General features: G+C 30.6%; 2 protein-coding genes across 2 annotated transcripts; both read right to left on the bottom strand.

The window, feature by feature from the left end:
- Positions 1-6,350: 6,350 nt before the first annotated feature.
- Positions 6,351-7,679, bottom strand: LOC113850962 (non-specific lipid-transfer protein 1-like). Its single transcript, XM_027481468.1, has 2 exons — positions 7,342-7,679; positions 6,351-6,360 (listed from the first exon to the last, which is right to left on the bottom strand). The coding sequence occupies exons 1-2, from the start codon at positions 7,677-7,679 to the stop codon at positions 6,351-6,353; spliced, it is 348 nt and encodes a 115-aa protein (XP_027337269.1).
- An 8,773-nt stretch (positions 7,680-16,452) lies between these two features.
- Positions 16,453-19,400, bottom strand: LOC113850963. Its single transcript, XM_027481469.1, has 3 exons — positions 18,734-19,400; positions 17,906-18,298; positions 16,453-16,760 (listed from the first exon to the last, which is right to left on the bottom strand). The coding sequence occupies exons 1-3, from the start codon at positions 19,398-19,400 to the stop codon at positions 16,453-16,455; spliced, it is 1,368 nt and encodes a 455-aa protein (XP_027337270.1).
- Between the last annotated feature and the right edge of the window lie 6,114 nt (positions 19,401-25,514).

Consider the following 25,514-nt stretch of genomic DNA (forward strand, 5'->3'; position numbering starts at 1 on the left):
GGGAAAAGTAAGGAAGCTAAAAGAGCTATTCTGTAATTCAAACCCAGTTAGGCGTTTCGCGTTTAGAAGGTGATTAATTCGCTATTTATATAAATGCTTTAGTAGGAATATTTATATTATGAATAAGGAGCGCCATTTTTATTTTTCTTTTGGTTTATTAATTATGTTCCATCTCCTGACTCTTGTTACAGCTGTGTTTTATTGCAGAATTTGTGCTGGTTGCAATGTCATGATTGAATGTGTAATATTTGTGAGTTTCCTGGAGCTGTTTGGCATCCAAAACTAGCGACTGCTGTAATTAGGAATAATCATCACATTAATTAGGAGATTTGATTTACTATAATCCTTTGCATTGTGGTTTTCAGGTTATGCCTTTATGAAATATAGTATATTATATATTATATATAGCATGTTGCATACGAATTATAATTATAGTCTGCAAGTCTACAATATGTTGTTATGCCTTTGATTATCATCTTATTCCCTAATTGATTATCATAATTATATTTTCAGATTCCTAGGGACTGGATTATGCTTGTGGAATTTGCATATGTGAAAGCAAACATTTAAGTTGAATTCTTCTACCAGGTGCTATTGTTCTTTTTCCCTTGTTTTATGATTGTATTGTCTTATTTATCTTTTATATGCAATGTTACCTAAAAAGCATTTATCTGGAAGTGAAAAAAGAAAAAAAAAGAAAACGTGCTGAAGAGTTAAAAAAATCACAGCAAGGTACTATTGACAAATTTATTTTAAGAAATGTAGTTTCTCATGAAAATTTAGATCAATCAAATGAAAGTTTGCAAAATGAAGTCAATGAGAATGATGAAATTAATAATTCAAATGAGTCTAATGATATGCCAAATGTATCTAATATTGAAAATCTTGGTTCTCATGAAGAACAAACAATTTCTTCTTTAAATATTTATGATCCTAGAAATTGGGCTAATCTTGATAACAAAACAAGGCATATTTTAGTTGAAAAGGGGCCTATAAGAGAATTGAATCTTGACTTTCCTCTTGATAATAATAATAGGCATTTTTCATATTCTTATTTTTCAAGGAAGTTGAGCAATGGTGAGATTAGCGATAGAAAATGGTTAGCTTATTCTAAACATGTTGACAAAGTTTTTTGTTTTTGTTGCAAGTTGTTTAAATCTATTAATAATAACAGTTTATTAGCAAATGATGGTTTCAGTGATTGGAGGCATATTAGTGAGAGGCTCAAACACCATGAAAATAGTATTGAGCATATGACTAATATGAATACTTGGAATGAAATGAGAGTAAGGTTGGATAAAAATGAAACAATTGATAAAAGCTTGCAAGAAGCAATTATGAAAGAGAAAGACCGATGGAGGCAAGTGTTACTTAGAATATTTTCAGCTATAAAATGTCTTGCTACTCATAATTTAGCTTTTCGAGGATCCCATGAAAAACTCTATCAAGATAGTAATGGTAATTTCTTAGGATTGATTGAAATGATTGCTGAATTTGATGTGATAATGCAAGATCATGTTAGACGCATTCAAAATCATGAAATTCATTATCATTATCTTGGGAATAAAATTCAAAATGAATTGATTTCCCTTTTGGCCCATAGTGTTAAAAGTTCTATAATTAAGACCATCAAAGAGGCAAAATATTTTTCTATAATTCTTGATTGTACCCCTGATATTGCTCATCAAGAGCAAATGACTCTAATAATACGATGTGTGAATATGTCAACTAATAAAATAAAAATTGAGGAGTACTTTTTAGAGTTCTTGAAAGTGGATGATACATCGGGGTTGAGACTTTTTAATGAATTACAAAATGTTCTAAAGTCTTTGGATCTTAATGTTAATAATGTAAGAGGTCAAGGTTATGATAATGGTTCCAATATGAAAGGGAAGCATCAGGGTGTGCAAAAGCGATTTCTTGAAATAAACCCGAGAGCATTATATATGCCTTGTGCTTGTCATAGTCTAAATCTTACTCTTAGCGACATGGCACATTCTTGCACTAGAGCTATTTCATTTTTTGGAATTGTTCAACGCATATATTCATTATTTTCAGGTTCTACAAAAAAATAGAAAATTTTGCTTGACAATGTCCCTGAATTAACTGTGAAATGTTTATCTAACACTCGTTGGGAGAGTCGAATTACAAGTGTTAAAGCTATTAGATTTCAAACTCCCCAATTAAGATTGGCTTTGTCAGAATTATATGAATCTTGTGAAGATGCAAAGTCAAAGAGTGAAGCGGAAAGTTTATATAATGCACTTGGGAGTTTTGGGTTTTGGCTTGGTATGGTTATTTGGCATGAAATTTTATTTACTATAAATATGGTGAGCAAGAAATTGCAATCTAAATCTATGTGCATTGACACCACTATAAAACAATTAGAAGGTATATTGTCATACTTTGAAAAATATAGAGATCAAGGCTATACTTCTAGTATGAATATTGCTAAAAGTATTGCACTTAGTATGGATGTAGAGCCTACCTTTCCGACAAAGCGTCGTGTTATTAGGAAAAAACAATTTGATGAAAATAATCAAGAGGATGAAGAAATTCAATCGGCTGAAGAATTATTTAGAGTTGAATATTTTTTGGTTGTTGTGGACATGACAATTACTTCTTTGAAAAGCCGATTTGAGCAACTAAAAACTTTTGAAAGTATTTTTGAGTTTTTGTTTGATTCAAACAAGTTAAAGTCATTGGATGAAAAGGAATTGAAAGAATGTTGTGCTACTTTTCACTATACTTTTTCTCATGGTGATTCATCAGATGTTGATTTAAATGATCTTTACTCAGAATTGAAAATGTTGGAATTTACTTTACCAAATGAATTAATGTCAGCTACTGAAATTCTTGAGTTTGTCAAATCTGCAGATTGTTATCCAAATGTTTCAATCGCTTATAAATTTTTTTTGACAATTCCAGTGACTGTGGCATCAGCTGAAAGAAGTTTTTCAAAGTTAAAGTTGATCAAAACCTACTTAAGGTCATCAATGTCACAAGAACGGTTGAATGGTCTTGCAATTTTATAGATCGAGAAGGAATTTTTGAAAAACATTGATACGGATGTTATCATTAATGATTTTGCATCTCAAAATGCTCGTAGAACTCATTTTTTATAATTTTTTGTATTTTTGTAGTTGATGATGACATAAGAATTATTTGAATGGATTTTTTTTTTTGTAATTTTATTAGAAAAAAATTCTATTTACTTAAAAAACATATTATTTTAATAGAATTATGCTTTTATTTTGTTGTATTATGTCATATAATTTTTTTTTAAAGGGCCCCAATTTAATATTTTGCCTAGGGCTCAAAAAAAGTCAGGAACGGGCCTGGTCTTAATTTTTTCTATCCCTAAATTTTTTTCTCAAACCCTAAAAACTTAATTGATTAACAATTAAAAAAAACTAAAAGTTCTAATCTTTCTCCAACCATAAAAAATAATTTTTAGATCCTAACATATTTTTGCAAACCCTAGTTCTCCAAATATCTTAAAAAAATAAAAAACATATTATTGGTTTTGCCTTTTTGCCAACCCTAAAAGTAATTTTTTAACCCTAATAATTTTTTAAAACTTTTATTTTTTTTAACTTGAAAATATCTAAAAAAAAACTATTGTTTGCTTTTAATTTTATTTTATTTTTTTGCCTTTGTTTCATTTTATTTTTCATTTTTTTTATGTTTCTTTCTTGTTTCCCTCCGGCATGCAAAAATTTAATATTAATATCTGAATTGTATTTTTTTGTTTGTTATAAGAAAGAAAAAGGAAAAAAATTTTAAATCCATGCAACGGCTAGACGATTTTTATAGACTGGTAGATCTACCTTCAATGTTGCTTGGATCGTAAGGGTGTATTGAGTAGCCGTGTACTAACTTGAACCCTGTGTAGGAATGAATTTATTTTAAAAAATAATAAAGAAAAATCAAGTTTTTTCAAAATAAAAAGAAAAAAATCTTTTAAACTTATCCAAAATTTAATTTTCAAAAAAAGAACTACAACTTTAATTCCTACGTTGCACACTAAGGATTCGTAGGAGCATAAACTTGACTCATCAAATCTAATTTTTTTAATTCTTTTTCAGGTTCAAAAATTTTTTAAAATTGTTTTAAACTAAGATTAATTTCTAGCATATTTTCTTTATAAAAATTAAAAAAAATTATTTTATTTTTAAAAAAAAAACCAAAAAAATAAAGTGGTAAGATAAATTCTTTTTTTACAATATATTTCTTTAATACAAAAATGTAAAAAAAAAATTACAAATAATTCATTCTTTTTATTTAAATAATTTTTATTGTGTTTCTTTTTTCTACAATTCTTTCTTTTCTCTACGCGATTATTTTCCTATCGTGACTTTAGTATCTTCATAGATATGGATTTGTTCATCCAATGAAAGGATAACATCTACATTTTTAACTGAAGTTTGTTTGTACTAGGATAAATCAATATAGAATTGTAACTTATTAAATTGTATAAGCTAGTGAAAGAAAATCTTTTAATTTATTTTTTGTCAACTATGAAAAAGAAGCCACAAGCTCATTGGGCCAAACTTTTTTCTCTTTTCTTTTTATTAGTTTTGCCATGTAAGATAAGATGCTTCATTGCTCAATAAAATAGGCCTTCTGGATTGTCAATTTCCTTTGCATATCTGGTGTAATTTAGTGATGTATAGTAAGGTATGGTAGTAGTTTTATTTTATGAACCTTTTGGGGTGAAAAACATGATCCTGTGGCAATGATTTCTCAGGGGCAGCGCACATTAACATTCGAGGTTGTTTGGGTTGGTGCATGAATGGGCTTCGGATTGGATATCTAAGTTGGATTGACAAAGTGCTACATATGGAGCTGGGTGGGATCTTAGGTATTCTTGGACTGGCCCATAAAAGAATCTAAAATATTAAATAAGAATTAATAGTAAGTGTGACTATAAAAGAAAATAACTAAGTAAAATGTATCTCGTGTGTTTCTTTTAAGAGCTATTTTACACCAAAATATGTAGACAATAGGGAACTAAACGATATGTAAGTTATGCCTTTTTCAACAATCATAAAACGGTGCCATGATAAATTTAGAACTGCTTTTGCCACTTCATGTAAAATTTGGCAGACTTTGATGATGCTTTTTTATTATCTTTATATTCTTGCACACGTTTTGAAATAGCTTAACAATGATATCTCCCAGTTTCTTGACACCAATATTCGTGCATCATTTTAAGAGCTTTTGCAAGTACTCCTAAATTGGGAAGTAAAGGCCTTTAATCAGTTAAGGCAAGGAACAAACTAATTGTTAAGAAGTACCATCAACGATGTCTAGTCCTACAAAATATTTGTAAGAGTATCAACCAAATGAGTAAATTGGCAATCTAATCCTAAATATTATATGCAATGGTCAATTCAATTCTTAATATTTATTATAATATTTTAATCTGCATTAAGTCAATTAAAACAAAAAAAAAATACTGAAATACACAATTTTCATGAAGTCATAAAGGTTTTATAAAATCAGAAAATGTAATGGCTAATATTTATAATTTCAAGGATTAAAAATAAATGACTATAATAAGTTTTTGTTAAATTTCATATATCTCTATTCCAGATGTTCATTCTTTCATCACAAGAGCTTGAATTTGTAGATACTTATACTACTATAAATATTATTTATTAATTTCTTAGAGTTCTAATTAAACGAGACCTTACTTTATAAATAAATTTATCTGCAATTCTTTAAGGGCTTTATTTGATAGACAAAACGTAGTTAAATACAATTTTGCAGACCTTTTCTCCGGTGTTTGAATGAAGACAATAAAGACAAGACATGCACTAAATGATGACTAAATTTATGTTGATCTCTCAGGAACATAATAGTTATATTACAGGGAAGAATTAATCCAAATAATTATCCAGTTCATTTAATTTCTTTGAAAAAAATAATTATATCCCCTTTATCAAAAGTGTAATTTTTATCATCCCAAGGGTCTCATGCTCTATTGAAAAGACAAAACTGGAGCATCAAATAGCACTTTTCTCCCCACATGTATGGGTTGGTTTACTTGTTTCTGTAGCATGATAAACCAACCTTAACATGAACAAGAGCCGATGGTAAATCTCAGGAATAACAATTAATGTAGTGAGCTGCAATTACCGAGTAATGAATTGATTTAGCAACAACTTTTTTTTCTTATTTAAGTTTATAACATCGATCACATAATACCACATAGAAGTGTTTAAACTTCACAGTAAGCTAACATAAGAAAAGACTAGTACGCCTAAGTGAAGACATGGTCGTTCGTTTTATTCTCTTCAAACGTAGTTTATCACGGCCGATTCACCACCCAAACCTTTTTCCCTTTAATTGATGCTGCAATCACAAAAACAAATCCTATTAAGTTATCTATTCATTAAGTAATCAGATAATGTAAAATGGTTCAATCAATTGAGCATCAGTGAAATAACCGAGTAAGAAAGGCTTTTAAATAAATTGATACATGCAGGGGCAGAGTTTACCCACATTTTTTTAAGGAGACCAAAAACATAAACAATCTTGAAAAATAGAATATAAAATTTTTCGTTTTTTAAATTACTAAAATATTATATACTTTTTTTTTTACTTACACACAGACACACACCAGAAAAATACTTAGATAAAAGAAGTTTAAAATTTAAAAGAAATCAATAGATTTTTTTTAAAAAATATTACAAATAAAATGAAAGCCTTTTTTTTTTTAAAAGAAAACTATTAAACTATAATAAACATTCATATAGAGTACAGTAGTTTATTTAGTTTGTTCTAAAGATGTCTCTCTCATGAAAGGAGTCATCTGAGATGTGTACAATGATGAATTTTAAGGTACGTATAAGCATTCAAAATAACATTAGAGCGTTATAAATAGTACTCTAAATTTAATAAATAATAATTAATTTTATGAAAATTATGATAAAAGTATATTCATAACAATTTTGGTATTTTATAATTTTTTATCTTTAAAAATTAATTCCTATGTATCAATTTTGTTAATTTTTGTCTTTAGAATTGAATTTGAACTAATAATAATAAATTTTATTTTAAAAATATTATTACACTAAAAACTTAAAGGCATAAAAAATATTTTTTTTAATAAAATTTTAATATTACTAATCGGTTGAACTTCTTTAAGAGTGAAATTAACATTTTTCATTGAGAAAACAAATGCAAAAGTACGTATACATGTATGTAAACATGGGAAATGATACTCTCTTTAGTGTACAATTATAGATGATAATTATATTTAATGTCATCTTTATTTTTCATAGAGATAAGCATGGATTAACTATCTCATGCAAACAAACATGTATGACATACCTATTACAGTTGATGGAGGTGCTGATCTTGTAGGGAATTCGAATCCCACACTTGCCGGGGAGAGACTCAGCGTTTGCAGGAACGAGCCCTCTAAACCCAGAAGCAGCCATCTTCAAACAGTTGCAAATGCTACGGCGATCAGCAGTGGTTCTAGCCATGGCCAGTAGTCCCTTCACTCCGCCACAGCATGCGCCAGGCACGGGACCACCTCCTCGAAGATACCCTATGCATGGTATGAGCCTTCCCCCAACTTGACCGCAATCTATGGCATTAGCAGTGTAGGAACCCACGATGGCCATGCACAACACGACAACCACTGCCAACTTAAAGGTACCCATTTCTCGAAGTGGTATGAATCGGTGGATCAATGCTTTGTCTCTTTGGGAATTGAATTATTGATTGCTGATTCGAGTGAGTTCTTGTGGTGAGAGTGTAGGGTTTATATAATAGATGTTTTGAGTAGGTGGTGGTTGTAACCTATTCAATTCTCGGCCATCTCGAGGGAATTGGGATATGGGCTCTCTGTATAGTCTTTACTCCGATATGTATGAATGGGGCTGTTGCTACACTGCTTTCAAGTGTCGCTTAGATCTATAAATGGCTTCATTTGCCATCTTTAATAAGACGGCACCGAATGGACTTTTCTACTCCAATATTAACTTCAATTTAATAAATAATTAAGGATTATAGTAAAAAAAAAATTAGGTTGTTTTAAATAATAAATTCTGTCAGATAATTATGAATTAAGAATAATTATTAGAGTTTTTTTTAATCTGTACAACCTTGCACAGAATAAACTCTAATAAATACACTACTTAATCAATTTATATTAATTATTTTATCATGATTTTTTTAAAAAAATATTTTTTATTCTTCTCTCATTAGTTAAGTAATGTATTTATTAAAATTTATCCTATGCAAGATTGCACAGGATAAACAAAATCCATAATTATTATTAAGAATAATTATTAATTTATGTAATAACTAATAAAAAAATTATATCTGATATATTTTATTTGATTTATAGTGTAATGAAATTAATTTTTGTACAATTTAGTTTTTAGTGTAGATAAATTTAATTTAAGGGTTGATTTTATAAATATAATTTATTAAAAATATTTATTATAGTAAAGTTATAACAACATAGTAAATTTTTTAATAAAAATATTAATTTTAAATACCTAAATTTATATTTAAATATTAAAATTAACAACTTTTTTTTATTTCTTACTAAAGTTGGGCTTGTTTGCAATAAATTTGTGTAATATTAAGTATATTATCATAAGTAATTTAAGATTTGTAATCAAAATAAATTAAAATTTTATCATAACAACTCACTCATTTTTAATGCTGAATTTTATAATGTCAGTTATGTAAAAATATTTTTAATTGAAAAATAAATCACTAAAAAAATCATAATATTATATCTGTACAACACTACTTTCAAAAAGGTTTGTGATTACATTACTTTCCTCCTCTTAACCAACTTGGAATGAAAATAAGATCCAAATAAACTCATTTGTCCAAAGCTCATTTCATGAGTATACAAACAATGCTGAAAGTAAAGAGGTTAGTTTTTCCACTCTTTTTTTCTTTTTACTTTTTTTACTCTTGTATGTTTAGATTGATGATAAAAGATAAACAAGAACTATATAAAAAAGTAGTTTAAATGATTCTATTATTTAGATTAATTAAATATCAATAAAACAAATTATATTTAATGGGATAAATTTTGTCCCTTTCTATCTAAAATCATTACTTTTATTTTTTTTCCAAAAGTTCATGTGAATGAATCCTAATTGTTTTCCTAATAATTGTTGAATTACCTATATATCTTTAACATACATTCATAAATCCTTCTTCTCACTTTTTCACTTGGGATTGTTATATAATGAAAGAATAAAACAATTATAATTAATTTTAATTATGCATTATCTTAATAAAATAAAATTATTATTCCATCATGTTGAGATATATGTAATTAGTGGAATGAAATATTCACTCCATTATAATCCGCTCCACACTGTTTCATTTAAATATGTTTTATTCCACTTCGTCACCTTCTATTAATTTAAACATGGTCTAAGTTTTTTTTTTAATACTTTATTCCAAAATAACTTTTAGGATAGTAAACAATTCTCCCACACGAGAATAAATAGAAAATTCTTATGTTGAAAATGTATTTTTTTAATTATAATTTTAAATAATACAATAAAAATGCATAACAAATATTAAATGAAGTAATATAATTAGGACTAGTTTTACACCAATAACACCTGATTTATCTAAGATAATTTTCAATCTACCTTGCATTGCAACTACATTATCAACATGTTATAAAAAAAACAAACACCATTAAAAGCTCATAACAAACGCATATTATAAATAACTTTTTTTTATTCTATCATATCATTAAAAAATATATAGCATGTACCTTTCAGCAACAATAGATGAAATTTGAAGTGAATAAATTTTCATGTCCTTCATTTAGAATTTTTTAAAAGCACTTATTTTTTTTTAATGCAATCACATATTTTCCGTAACAGAAATATCAATTGGTTATCTAATTTCTCCTTGGTTTGTAAAATAAAAAATATATATATATATCATATTAAAAACAGAGACGCATTGAGAGATGTTTATTTAAAAAATTATATGACTTACATTTACCCAAAAGGTGTTAGATATGAACATTAAAAGAAATATTATCCTATTTCCTCTTGAATGCTGCACACGGGAAAGTTTGATTTTGAAAGGGATATATGAATATGGAATGAAGCCAACAATAGCATCGTACCTATTTTCGCAAAAGCTATTTAAAGGCCATTCTATTCATTTAGGTAATGCTTTTATTTCGAGGAAAGAACAGCAACCCCTCCCTCCCCATTAAAGCTGACGTTGAAAGAAGATGCTATTTTAAGGAAAGAATAGAAGAAAAAGTTGCTTTCAAAATTTAATTTTTGAAAGTGAAAAATATTTTTAAAATTTTTATTTTCTGAAAAAGGAGTGTGTTTTTTTTTGGTCAAGCTGAAAAAGATAGTGTTATTAGTAGAAAAAGGTAGTGTAAAAAAAAAAAAAATAGATTTCAATAACAAACCCACGTCTACTTACTTCCTACATATCCAATTCAATCTTTTTCTTTAACTAATCAGATGCCCATTAACTTGGCACAAATCGGATGTTAGCCCAATCTGAATCCAAAATTAATTAACACAATTACAGAAATATAAAGGACAAATTTGCTATATTAAGATTTTAGGCTAAACGTTGATTTAAAAAAAAAGAATAGAGTATAAGCGAAATAAATAAAGGAATGGTGATGGAAGCGATGATAGGGGTGTGTGCTAATATCCTTTCCATGGAAGAATGAAATGCAATTGTCATGTTTTTATGTTTTTTCAATGGGTGTTTATACCTTGCTTGAAGAGTTCAGAAAGTACCTTGAGACTTGAGTAAGGAGAGTCGCAGAGATATGTTCGAGTGATGATGATCTGCTTGTGGGTGAGTGTGGCTTCATATAAGGAATGAGAGTGCCATTGGCATATGACTCTAAATTTTGAACATTGAGTTTTGGCTCATTAACTTGTTTATAACTTCATTTTATACTATCATGTGTATTTTATTGGAAACACTCATGTTTAAGTTGAGGACTCCAAATAATAATTTTTGTCTCTCAAAAAATCTTAATTTTTTTTATTTGTATTCTTTATTCCATTTTATTAAAAGAAGAAATAAAATAATTTTGCTTTTAAAAAAATAAGAACCAACCTAAACAAATAAAGAAAACTCAAATTTGACTTCAAGAAATGAAAAATGAATACGGTTGACAAATAAACTTGTAAATTAATGCTTGCTTCATATATAAGGAGAAAAATTTAAAAATTTGGCTTCTTATAAAACTTTAAATATGAAAATGTGATTAATATAAATAGAGAAATGAAAGATCTAGACTAGGAGAAAAAAAAAATTTAGGAGGAAAGAGCAACAATTTTAAGGGAAGAGATCTCACAAAAGGAGAAGAATGGGATAGAGCAAAATTTTTTTAAAATAGAAAATATAAAAAATGAAGAACCAAAGAGCTTCAAAGTGAAGAAAATATTAAGAAAAAAAAAGAAAAAATTGCACCAACAACCACCATTAGAACTATTATTTTTAGTCATAATTTATGTCATTTCACCATTTTTCACAGTGTCCTAAGTATTTTTCTTTATTTCGATTATAAAACTCACTTTTTATTTCTCCAAGTTTGTTGTTTCTTTTATCAAGATTTATTTGAACTATAAACTTTAAAGGTCTGTCAGTAGGATCCAGAGCAGGGAAATCTTGCTCCTTCTAAGGAAGTCCAAAGTTAAGACCTATGAGGTCTTGAATAGAATGACTTGAATTCATCTTATCTTATAAGGCCTACTTGTAAAGTTTCATTCGCATAAAGGTTTCTTTATTCTCCTTACTCAAATCCCTTTTTTGAACTTCTTGCTCATTATTACTATTACTAGGCTTGTTTGGCTGATAAGTCATACTTTTACTCTTTCCTACATTACTTGGTATAGGAATAGGTTTGGACTTTGGTCCTTTCCTAGCAGGGTCAATAATTTTACTAATAATCAGGGGTTTACTAGGTTGCTTAATTGACACTGGAGCCTTAGGGCTAGAGGTCTTCACTACGCCAGAAATGAGATGTTAGAGCGGTTTCAGTTGAACATAGAAATCGGTTATAAGCGCTATAAAATCTCATGCTATGCAATGTCTTAATATTTGGAGAGCGGTTATTTAACTGCTCTCAAAGTATATTTTAGAACGCGGTTATGAGTGAACCGCTCTCAGAAGCTGGACCAAATAGAGCGGTTAACGGTTAACCGCTCTCTAATCTCTACGCTTAAGAGAGCGGTTAAACATGAACGCTTTCAGAAGTATACTTAAAAAAGCGGTTAAGCGTGAACCACTCTCTAATCTCAAACATATAAGAGCGGTTCACATTTAAACGCTCTCCTAAATGTACTTTTGAGAACAGTTAAACGTGAACCGCTCTCACAAGTGGACTTTGCAAAGCGGTTATTCGTGAACCGCTCTCCAAAGTTATAAACATTTTTTAGTTATTTTAATAAAACTGTCATAATTTCTATTTTTAGCATACCTGGTAAAGCATACAGTATTCAAAACCAGTTCAATCGAAATATAAATTTCAAACAGAGCCTGATATACCAGAATTTGAAAGCAATTGCACATTACACTTATTCAATTATAATTCACATGTACAGATTACAATAAGAGTTTACATTGACAGGAGGAAAATAATCTCATATTTACACTTTTTTCCTAATGCCTTGAATAAGTTTATTGCCTAAATATTGTAAAAAAACACTAATAATCAATTGTGCTTAATGTCTCATTTAATATGTATGGTATATATATGCACACTACTCCTTTTGCACTTGATGAATTCTGTTGTCAGGAAAAGTTGGCATCTGCACCTTTGGAAAGTACTGAATACAAAATAATAAAAACACAAAGCTTAATTAATTACGTCAAATAATAAGCATATTGGAAACAGTTAGCATTGTAACATTCTTACATTAATTAGGATTACAGTTTGTCCATGCTACAAAGCATCCCCAATGAATAGACACACATAATATCCACAGTCATCATTATTTGTTTGCTTTGGACACTATGTGGGAGATAAAAACAAAAAAACCAACATTAACTAAGAAAGATATACAGTGCAATTAATATTTACCTGAAAATTAAAAACATATTGTATGATATAGTGTTACCTGTACAGTGACCCATTTTGTTTGAGTCAATTTTGTCCTAGACGGCTTCACTTCCCTCGCTACTCGATACGTGAGAAGAGCACTAACAATGGTGCATCAAATAACTTAGATACATTTGAACCACTTAACATTAATCATAGTTGGTTGACATAAATGAATGCTTACTTATTAAATAGGCTCTGCATATGTGTTCTGATCTTCAGCTGCTTGCGTAGAGGGTCCATATAATACATAGTCTCATTAGCGGTATTGATGACAACCAAAACCCAATGTTGCCTACCACGAGTATAAATATATGTTTAAGATTACAAGAATTAAAAGTTATATGCTAAATTATAAAACATAAAGGAGAGTGTCAATCAGATTGACTTACCCAACATTATAAGGTGCAAAAATCAAGTGATCTTCACCCATATGACGCTTTAACATTTCAGCTATATGTTGAGGTGGGTTCGGATTGAGCGATTCGTCCATTTCATATGGAGATATAAATGAGAATCTATTTGCCATTGTTGTCCCATGCAAATAACCTTCACACAAATATCTTGTATTGTAAAAATACAATGCATTATTCAATTAAGGTTCAAAAGGTTATAAATTGCTAAAGAATTATATAATTTGAAAATTAATTTACTGTATGTAAAGGTTAATGCTAGAGGCATTCAACCAATGTCGACGTATGACCTCTATAATGTTTTCCTTCTCCACAATGTCACAAAACTCTTTACCCCAGTGCTCAGATGTCAGTTGAATTGTAGCTGTATCAATGACTTGATTACTTCTCACAAACAGTTTCATCATATCCAAGCATGTAGCACCTTGGGCTTCTGCCAACTTAAGAATCTCTTTTGATACACAAGCACTGCTACCTTTATTGGATGGACCAGTAATGGACTCTTTTGAGTAGCCTGTCTCTTTCCCTAACCCTTTAGCTTATGAAGGGGCAACCTAAAATATATATTTGTTAATTCTAATATCTAGTCTTCCAAACCTTAAAGAAGCTTGTATACATACCTTGAGTCTTAAAGTGATTAGGGACAATGGCATCTCTCAGGGAATACAGGTTTGCTTGTTCATTTGGGATAGGCAGTGCAGAGTCCTCCTTATGTCGTTGCACTACCTCTATAGAAACTTTACCATGCTCTGGAGGAAGAGCCATATTATGTAAGGAGTCCCTAGCCATGATATGATATACTCTACCTCTTGTAACCAGGCGAAAAGGTTTATTCAAGTATAGCATACAGTCATGATCATCCTACAAATGAAAGTTTGTTATATTTCGCAAAAATTAAATCAAAAGCACTAAATATTGAAAGCTAAATGACAATTTATTGTAGCTTAAATACCTCTGAAATCTCAACAGATGCAATTGGTGTGCAACTTCCTCTATGGCCAGTACAAGGTGCATCTATAGGTGTTTGGGGACCAATGTCTGTCATTGGTTGCATTTAAGGAGCAATATTGAAAGGGGGTGGCATACATGGTGGTGGGGACTGAGTAGGGTTGAATGACATCTGACCTGACATGAATGGGGGTAGTCCTTGACCCTCTGTCAACTGTGTCACTACACTGGTCAAATGTGCTACCCAATGCTTCATGTTTTGTCACTCAGTAGATAAAGGATGTGGACATATAGCTGACCCAAATGCAGATTTTTGGGTCACCCCAAAACCTACAGCCCTCACGATGCTCTCTTACACTAAGTGCTTGAGAGAGTATGTCATTTCGGGCTGTTAATTCAGTCTCAGCGTCTGGTGTGACCTGTGAAAGAGTTTCCTACAATAAACATAACAAAATACCTTGAGGTCATTAAAGGAGAATTCAAATAGAACTTAATGTATTTGAAAATACTAACACATTAGGCCTAACTACTTACAAATTCATGGACCATTTTTTGAATTCCTTCGTCATCAATTCTACCTTGTTTATTTACCCTAACACATTTTCAAAGGACATGTCGAAGTATTGAGGTCAAATTAGACCCAGATGTAGCAATCTATACAAAATTTAAGATTAAATGCCCTCGTCAATAGCTTTAACATAAGTTTATGAAAAATCATCACATTGTTACATTAGACACAAATATACATACCAACTCTTGCTCTAACTAAGCATATCCCTTAGCTGACCTCCTGTATCTGTAAGACATTCCTTTCGCCCTTTGTGCATTAGCCTCACTTTCTTTTTGAAATTAGGCATTCAGAAACGTACCAAATCAATACCCAATTGTGATGGTGACAGTAATTTGAAGTAATAATGTGTAATAATTTACCTTAAAAGTTTCTGTGCAACTTTGGTTGACAAAGTCCATCCAGTGATCAGTGACTGTGATGAATCTCTGATACTTCTCTGAAGGATGGGGGACACAATTTCCATCTTTGTCACATATATGTTTCGTCAAACATGTGTGGAATGCACGAAGGTCCCGTCCAGCTAATGAAAGAACAAAATCTTTGTGAATAGATTCCACCTCAAAAGTTTGCTACATTGGAAACAAAAACCATATCAGATAAACTCTCTTCCGTAAACCACTATAAAATTACTGAAAGTGTGCTTGTGTACCTCAACTTGCTCCCAAATGTGTTCTTTAACATTACTAGGGACATTTGTCTAATCAGAATAACTGATTAGCACTGTACTTCTAGTAACAAAGCCAATGAAATGTGCAAATTTTGATCTGTTAGGGTCAATCGGTTGACCTTTTGCATTCTAGCCAATCTATATGCAAATTTAAATGTTGAGACATTTTACTGTTACTAATATTAGCATAAAAGATCTTTGAATATCAATAATATTCATTGATGGTGACAATCTACCTATAGCTTATGTCCTAACTTCTTTGATTTGCTAATGGACTTAAGTTTGGTAATCCCTCTACCCTTTTTCTTTTTCGCCTCAGCGGAGTGATGGGGGGACTCCCGTCCATGTTATCTGAAGAAGTCATCTTTGTAAGAAAAAAGGTAAAGGTTAACATTAAATAATTACATTCAGGGATAAAGTAAAATCATAAAAACAAAATATAATCAATTCAAATTTAATAATAGAGGCACCTTTTTCTTTTTTTAGGAGCCTTACCAAGTTTCCTATGACCTTTTATTGAATGAAATGATGGATTTAACCAAATATCCTCTTCATGATCATGTCTTGCATAAAAATTCTCATCATCTGTTAATATATCTGCAATTGACATGTATTCAACACTTCTCAAAGGATCATCCTCCACATTAACTTCTTCTTTCATTAATTCTCCATCGGTGAATGCATTTACTTTATTAGACATTAAGACAATTGACTATAACTTGTCAACAGGATCTAGGAGGTAGAACACTTGTCAAGCCTATGATGCAAGGATAAATGAATCATCTTGGTAATTGACCTTTTTAAAATCAACCCTTATAAAGCTCATATCGTCAATTTGAACACCACTGTTGTTGTCTATCCACTTGCATCCAAAGCTTGCTACATGAAAGTCAGTATAATCCAACTCCCATACATGTTCAATGACTCCAAAGTATGACATATTTGAATATATTGGATTTCTATCCTTTGCAGTGGAGATATACAATGATTCAGCAAGAGTGATCCCACTATTCTGCATTGTGCTTTGGTCGTCATGCTCTTTTGTGTAAAATGTGAACCCATTGACTAAGTACGAAGTGTATGAAAAAGCATCAATACAAGGACCTTTTGACAACTATCAAATCATTTATGAAACAGAATTGTTATTTTGTATCAACTATTCGCCAATATGTTCCTGTAGTCATCCAATGAATCACTAGTTATGTTCTTTTGTCATCCAATTCTCACCTCTGGTGGGATTTTATGATTCAGTGTCTCTTTGTGCAAGCTTATATATGATTCAATTTTAGGGGTGTTTTGTAATACATACAAGTGTGCTTGTTCCCATTGCAGTCTAGGGTCCTCTATTTGTTGACAACCACTGCTATCTTCCCCTAAAGTCCTTCCTGTGTGACGTGATTTTGAAATACCACATGATTCAACATTTGATAGGTATTCATTGCAAAATTTAACTGCTTCTTCCACTAAATATCGTTCAGCAATACAACTCTCTAGTCTGCTTCTATTCTTAACATACCCTTTTAAAATCTTCATATATCTTTCAATGAGATACATCCATCTTATATATACAAGGCCACACAATTTTGTCTCTTCTACTAAGTGAATAGTCAAATGATCTATGATATCAAAAAATGACGGTAAAAAATACATTTCGAGCACACATAAAGTTTTAACTATTTGGTTTTGCAAACATGGTAATCTCTTAGGATTAATCACTTTACTACATATTTCCTTGAAAATGAAACACAACTTCGTGATTGCCATGCAAACCTTTTTGGGTAGAATAGACCCTATAGTAACAGGAATTAAATTCTCTATTAATATATGGTAATCATGAGACTTCAATCCTTTTAACTTTAGGTCTTTAAGTGATACAAGACTTTTAATGTTTGATGAATACCCCTCTAGAACCTTAACTGAATAAAGAGTCTCACATAAATATCATTTCTCATTTCTAGATAGGGTACATGTTGTTGGCGGTAAAAAGGTCCGCTTTCTTTTCTTCATTAGAGGTACATCAAATCGTATTCCCAACTTCACCAAGTCAAGTCTTGCATTGATGCCATCTTTCCTTTTTCCCATGATGTTTAATAATGTACCAATCACACTTTCACAAACATTTTTTTCAACATGCATAACATCAATAAAGTGTCTTACGTATAAAGATTTTCAATACGGTAACTAAAAGAAAATTGACATCTACTTCCAACCTGCGGTTGAAATTTGTTTGGCAAAAGGTTTTCCAAATGTTGTTCTTATATGTTTAACCTCATCAAAGATTTCTTCTCCACTCTTCAAATAAGGACATCGTCGTTCTTCATAACTTCCACTAAAAGCTTTTTTCATTGTTCTGAAAGGATGACTTTTTGACAACCACCTACGATGCCCCATGAAAACATTTTTGTGACAATGCTCTAGTCTTATATAATATCTTTTTTCCTCACATATTGGACATGCATATTGACGTCTGATGCTGTAACCAGAAAGATTTTCATATGCAGGAAAGTCATTAATTGTTTCATACAACATTGCTTTGACTATGAAATTTTTATCTCTAAATCCGTCAAATACTTCTATGTCATTATCCCACAACAACTTCAAATCTTCAATTAAAGGAGACAAGTACACATTAATGTCATTTCTAAGTTGTTTAGGGCCAGAGATTAACAAAGAAAACATCATATATTTTCGCTTCATGCAAAGCCATGGAGGTAAGTTATACATTATTAAGATCATAAGCCATGTACTATAGGTGGTACTTTACATGCCATGGGGATTCATTCCGTCGGTTGCTAATGCAAAACGTAGATTCCTTGTTTCAGTTGCAAACTTTTCATAGTCGTCGTCAAATTTTTTCCACTACGGAGAATCTGCTGGATGCCTAAGCTTTCTATTTCTAATTCTGTCTTCAGCATGCTAAGTCATCTGCTTTGCATTTTTTGCACTACAAAATAGACGTCTTAACCTGGGTATTAGTGGAAAATACCACACGACCTTTGCAGGTGTTGATTATTTCTTTAGGTATCGTGATACATTACACTTTGGACATTTTCTTAGTGATGCATACTCATTTCGGAACAAAATGCAATCATTAGGACAATCATGTATCTTTTCATGGGTCAATCCAATGGAAGCAAGTACTTGTTTAGCCTCATATGTTCTCTTTAGTAGCACATTATCCTCTGGTAGCATCTCATGTAATAAACTTAGCAAGTCTGTGAAGTTCTTATCAGTCCATCCATTCGAGGCTTTGAAGTTATAAAGCTTTAAAACAGAACTCAATCTTGTGAACTTTGTACATCCATTATACAATGGTGTTTTTGCATCATCTTTCAGCCTCTTAAACATCTTTGGACAATCTCTAAGATCTTCTTCAACAACATTTGAAATTTGTTCAGCATGATCACTCTCATTTGTTCTAAATGTCTCTGAGTAATTGATACTTGATTCCATGTTAGTTGATGTACTTCCACCTTGTATCTTACCGTAATTTCTCCAACAAATATATTTTTCATCTATCACATTGTATGTTAGAAGTTCTTCCAATTCTTCCACATTTAATTGTAACATATTCAAACAACACCAACAAGAACAGGGAATAAGGTTGACATCAGTTGCATGCTTAATCGCAAATCTAATGAACCCTTTGACTTCGTCTTCGTATTCTTCACTTAATCGATCAGCTACCATACAACTTCGATCCATATTTGCTCCAACTACAATTACGATCAATATAAATGTTCATGTCTTATTAACTCTTACATGGTAGAGCCCTATCCCATTTGAGAACAAACTTTTTCCAACCTTAATTAACAATTATTACTTAAATGTTGTATTTTTTACTTCACAAAATTTGGACGGCATTTCGCATTAGTCTCCTAGTACACAACTTGAATATGTGATGATTTACCTCAATCAAGCATGCACCAAGAGACAATGAGAAATGCTTCAAACTTAAATTTTTTTTAAGTATTAAATACAATATTATGAGAAGCAAATGCTAACAAATGAATGAATAATTTTGTTCACAAATTGTCCAACTTGGACAATTTGAGATTGAGAATAATAATTTATTAAAACATTATTTTTAATCTCAAATGGGAAACTATGGTTTCACTCAATTTTAGATTTCAAATTATACACTACAAAATTTAATCACTAACAATAATCATGCATTCATAACATTTTATAATACAACATCAATTTCATTCATACATAGAGGAAATATACATTACGGGGGAAAAACAAATAACAATATCTTGTTTAACATATAAACTTATTTCAATTCCCAGGACAACATATATAACATGTTCCTCCTTTCTATTTATATTGGAACAACAAAAAAACACAATAGAACATGAGGCTTCATTTCAGAAAATCAATTTTCACAACAATCAAATACATTTTCACATTAATCACTTGTATTACAGTCAACCAGTGTTACATTTTCACATTAATCTCTTGCATTATAACTAACCACTGTCCTAATATCATGTTTAATAAATCTTAAAAAAACTATTCCAACAATTTTTCAAAGGTTAACAAACTAAGGTTCAACCTTTTCAAATCAACTTTTACAAAATAAAAACTAATTTCATTCTCTTTGTTCACGCGGCAGCAATGGTCAACATGTTAATTATATTCAGTTCATACAAATTATAAACACAACAGCATGCACTAACCTGGAATTAAGAAATGAGTGCTAATTTGTCGCAGTTCAGTTGAAGCCAGAAATGGAGGACGGACGTTTGTCACTATTCAACGTCAATAACACAGGTACGTTTTAGTGAACAGAGAGAATGAGAGAGTGCGAATGTCCAAACATGGCCAGAAAATAAAGAAATGATTATGAATATACCTTAATATTGCGATTGTAATGTCAGGTGTGTTTGTTCTTCTGCAAAAATTTTCAAAGAACACTAAACAAAGACAATTTTGAAGTACAGACTTGGTGGGCGACAGGGATAACTAGATTTGAGCTTAGGGTGTAACTTAAAAATACAACATCTGAGAATGGTTAAGAAATAACCGCTCTCTAATCTACACCTTTCAGAGCGGTTCTGCCATAACCGCTTTCTAATATATACTTCTGAGAGCAGTTATTTAACAACTGCTCTCCAAAGTACATATTAGAGAGCGGTTTCAATTGAACCGCTCTCAGAAGTACATATTAGATAGCAATTCGATAGGAACCGCTCTAAGAAGTATATATTAGAGAGCGGTTAGAGTGGAACCGCTTTCTTAGTGTTTTATACAAAGCAGTTTTTATGAACCGTTATCTAAGTAGGCGCTCCAAAAGTCAATTTCTGGCGTAGTGCTTACACAAATAGGGACTTGATGTACTATGAGCTTTAACATCTACATCCTGTTCCATGTCCTCATTAGGGGTTCCTAGAATACCAAACCTAGATCTTGAGGTAGCCTCTTTGTTTATCACATTTTTGGAAGGTATTCTAGTGTTCAAAGGAGGGTTAGATTTTCTCCTAATCTATTTTTTTACCATCATCCAAGGTCCAAATTGGTCCTCTTTTGGTTAAATATCTTTATTAGCACAATCTAGAAGCATATCCTAACTTATACTAGAATTAATCCCACAAAAACCTTATTTCCTACAGAACTATTAGGAGTATTATCCTTAGTTTCCCTCACCTCTTGACAATGTTTAGGGTTCTCAACACAATGTTCCTTGCGATAACCATACTTACCACAACTAAAACAAATTAAATATAATCCCTCATACTCCACCTTGAATTCTTGACTAAGGACTATAAATGCAGGTTCGTAAGATCTATTTCAATGCAAATTCTAGCAAATTTTGTTATGGATTATTGGGATGTATAAGGGTCCACTTTTAACATAGACCTCAGGTAAGATCCAACCTGCTAAAGAAACTTATTATTGTAGAATTCAAGTAGTAAGTCAAGGATCCTAACCCATGCACATTAAAAAGAGTTTAAGGAAGTAAAAAATTGCTTGATTAATATGAAGAGAGATGAAAAAGGTTAAGTATGAATTAACACTTAAAACCATTTTCTTTTATCTGGACTAAGTGATTTAGTTTACAGACTTACTTTTTAATTTAAAATTTTAATCTTAAACTTATAGTTAAAGAATTTTTTTTTCTCATCATCAATGGACCTAATGTATAAATGTAAGCTAGCTCAAATCTCCAATTTCGATCTTCTCTCAAACCTTAAAATCTGGACCAGTTTGGCAGGTAAGTTCAGGTTAAATAAGTAAATCACCAAAAGAAAAAATAGTGAAGATTAATTATAAAAAAGAAACACTAATTTGCCGAGCCATGGCATGGAGACAGAAATTTAATAGCTGAAGCACCAAATCTCATTTGGTGTGATTTGAAGTAGACAACCAGGTTTGCTACTTTTTTAAATACTAGACATGGCACTGCAGTCCACATTGTGATCACCACGTTAATATAATCATTTAGTTATTTAAATCAAAAGTTTCGTAGTAAATAAACAAAATATAACGGCCAAATAAAGTCCTGGGGATAACATTTCTAATCGAATTATATAAAAATATTTACCAAACTATTAAATGCGTGTCTTCCAACATCGTGCTGGCATGCAGAGTGTCACGATGAACCATATGAATCTTCATCAGATGAAAGAAAGGTCCAGAGTTCAGCGTTACATGACCCCATGAATTTCACGCATTCGCCACCAAGTTCAAGATACGTTTTATATATTAGAACCGAATAAATCTTTAAATTAAGAGATAAATGCAAGCAATATACTCTCTCATTCATTCCTTTTAACATATTTATAGTTATTATAGTTAAAAGTAATAAAATTTATAAAAACTATATAAGTTTCCTTTTTTTACTCAACTTAATGTTTATCTTATATATATATATATATAAATTTTTTAATAAATTTTATTTAATTATTAAAAATGTGTTAAAAAAAGTATTACTGACATTACTTTAAATTAAGATAAAATTTATTGTACCTTTTAATTTGAAGGATTTTAGTGCTCTATCTATATGATCAATTATAATTTAATTAATGTATTTCAAAATTAATTATTTAATATGAATTTTTTAATTTTTGTTTAAGTTAAAGCTGTTTGACATAATTACATTTTCCAACTAATACCATGCTGTGTTGGTTACATGTTTCCAGATTGACATTTTAAAAAAAATAAAATTGTGCGTACATGTTTCCAACCAGAAATGAGGGAATTTCCAACATTCCAATGTAATATTTTATTCTTCAGGTTTTTTTAATAACAAAAAAGATATATTAATAGAAGAGTACAAAGAATATCCCATTAATCCTTGTACAAAAGGTTTACAATGCTAACAAAAATGACTTGACAAAAAAGGGTTCATGAAATCACTCATGTAAAAGAAGAGAACCTTCAAATTCTAGCACTTATTCATGGCCAAACTTATACTAAGCTAGCTCCATCTCGTTGTTGACATTTAATGGAACCTTCCTCAAAGTAACTTAATTGTGTAGATAGCCAAACAGACCCCCCATAACAACATATTGCATGCCATGTTTTGTTTTGCTTTCTTAGATAAGAAAATGTCATCATATTAATGGATTAATGGAAATGGTCCCAAGCATCTTCTCGGTAGAAACATACGGTGGATAATATATGTCCATCCCACCGATTGAGAAAGAAATAGCTTTTATTTTAATAATTTACACTACAGCGCTCTAATAGTACAAAATTTGTTAAAACGAGTCACGATCAATGAACAAGATTAAAAAAAGAAATTCGACACTCGTTTAAAGTTTGGGTAAACCAATGTATTTAACTAAGGAGCCATACTAAAATTTTACAATTATCTTATTACGAATCATTTACTTAAAATTGTTATAATTTAGAGTTTAGACGGTTCATATCATAAGATGTCACAATAATGAATAACATTTAATGGATCACCCGTGGTAAAACAAAATTCCGTATTAATGTTGTTCTTTGTGGGTAAAACTTTAATATTTTCTTTGGATTCAGTAATTTGGAAAAAATTATATGAAAAGAATGGTTCAGTAGAAAAAAAAATATCTTTGGTGATTTTTATCTTTTTATTTTTTATTTTTACCCAAACACACCGTAAGTATTACCTTATTCTGTAAACACATTGTAAAGGTTTATAATATTCTTCATATATTTTACGAAGATATTTGAAATATAGGTGACTCATGAATCTAATATAGACGTACAATTATACCGAATATTTATATTATTTAATTTTAATTGCACTTAAATAGGAAAGATGACGCATGATGTTTCCTTAAAATGTAAATCAAATTCAATATACTTTAGTAATTATATATCAAATGATTGTTTATATTGGCCTCTTATACTGTTTATAGTGAAAATTTGCAAGAATGTAAACAAATAATCTAAGGATTTAGATCCTTTGAATTCTTTTAAGTGTGTTGTTTAACGTAATGTTCAAATTAACGTTGTAAAACAGAGTGTTGAATAAGAATAGTAAGCTATAATTACGTAAAACTGATTAAATATAAAACTTTTACATAAAGCGTGTAAAACAAGCACTAAATTGCAGAAACAGAAACAAACAAAATGAACTAAAACAAACGCAGAAACATAAATGTGCATAAATGTAATGTACGACTCCTCGCAATAATAAATCACGACCATTGTGAGTCTTGTAGTAGTTGATGTCTAGTGCGATGCAGGGTTTCAGCGTGTAGAGATTTTTAGGTGCGGTGTCTGGGTGTAAAAAGTCGTCCTTTGTAGAATGCAATTTTGAAGTATTTATAGGCAGGAGATCACTACCACTCTCCAGCACTTTCTTAGTAACTGTCTTCAATTGCTGATACTCGTTATCTACAATTGCTTGTGATTGTGCTGTATGTTGTGACTTCTTTTATAACTACTATCGCCCACAATCTTTCTTCGTATTATTGATCCTTCGTTTGGTGGTAACTATTGGTAACCGTTTTTGAACCTTGCAATAGCTTTTTGAGTCTTATTAGGACTTTTATTTTCTATCTTTCGAGTGGTTTTGAGAAAAATCTAAGAGACTCATTTAGTATTATGGCCTTAAAATATTTTTCTCTTGACTTCTTATCGACTAATTCTGGAGGTCTAAGAGTTTGTCTTGGCCTCGTGGACTTAGAATATTTCTTTTGTTCTTTCCTATTTTTTCGAGCAATTCTGGAGCAATTCTGGAGGGCTCAGTTGGGTTTGTAGATTTAGAATATTTTTCAACTACTTCCTATTTTCAACACATTCTGGTCGTCAGGTGCTTGGAAACTCCTTTAAACTTTCTTCAAAAGCCCTCTAGTCTTGAGGACTTGGAATAATTACTTGTCAGTCCTATTTTTCAAACAGTTTTGAGAGTAAATGACTTGATGACCCTCTAAAAAGCCTCGAAATACCTCCAATTTTGTAGACTTAGAATTATTTTCTGTCAGTCCATTTCTTGAGCAATTTTTTAGATGTAAGGGGCTCTGAAAAACTCCTTGAAAAGATGTTCAATCTCGTTTCGAGCAATTTTAACTATTGTCTGTCCAGGGGCTATAAAAATCCTCAGAAACTTCTTGGAAAGAACCTTTAATCTTGTAGACTTTGAATAATTTTTTACTACTCTTCAGCCTGTCTTTTAAGCAATTTTGGGTATTAGAAGCTTCAAAACTCAAAAATTTCTCGAAAGGCCATTTGTGGAATTAGAATATTGAGGGCTTTCTTCGTGATTCCTCAAAAATCGTCATTTTCAACATGCAAAGGCGCTTTTCTAAACCCTAAAAAACTTCTCAAAGAATAAACCCTTCAATATAGTTTTATAACTTAGAAAATTTTCTTTATGTCAAA

Source organism: Abrus precatorius, unplaced genomic scaffold, assembly GCF_003935025.1.
Source record: "Abrus precatorius isolate BTA unplaced genomic scaffold, Abrus_2018 Scaffold9, whole genome shotgun sequence".
Taxonomy (NCBI): Eukaryota; Viridiplantae; Streptophyta; class Magnoliopsida; order Fabales; family Fabaceae; genus Abrus; species Abrus precatorius.

Bases quoted from the DNA above. Each gene is read 5' to 3' on its own strand.
- LOC113850962 (XM_027481468.1), bottom strand. From the start codon at position 7,679: ATGGGTACCTTTAAGTTGGCAGTGGTTGTCGTGTTGTGCATGGCCATC.
- LOC113850963 (XM_027481469.1), bottom strand. From the start codon at position 19,400: ATGGATCGAAGTTGTATGGTAGCTGATCGATTAAGTGAAGAATACGAA. The intron at 18,299-18,733 runs GTAATGTATCAC...CTTTAATTGAAG, and splicing joins ACTAAGAAAATGTCCAAAGT to ATTTGAAGTTGTTGTGGGAT. The intron at 16,761-17,905 runs GTTGGAAGTAGA...CTTCGTACTTAG, and splicing joins CAAACAAATTTCAACCGCAG to TCAATGGGTTCACATTTTAC.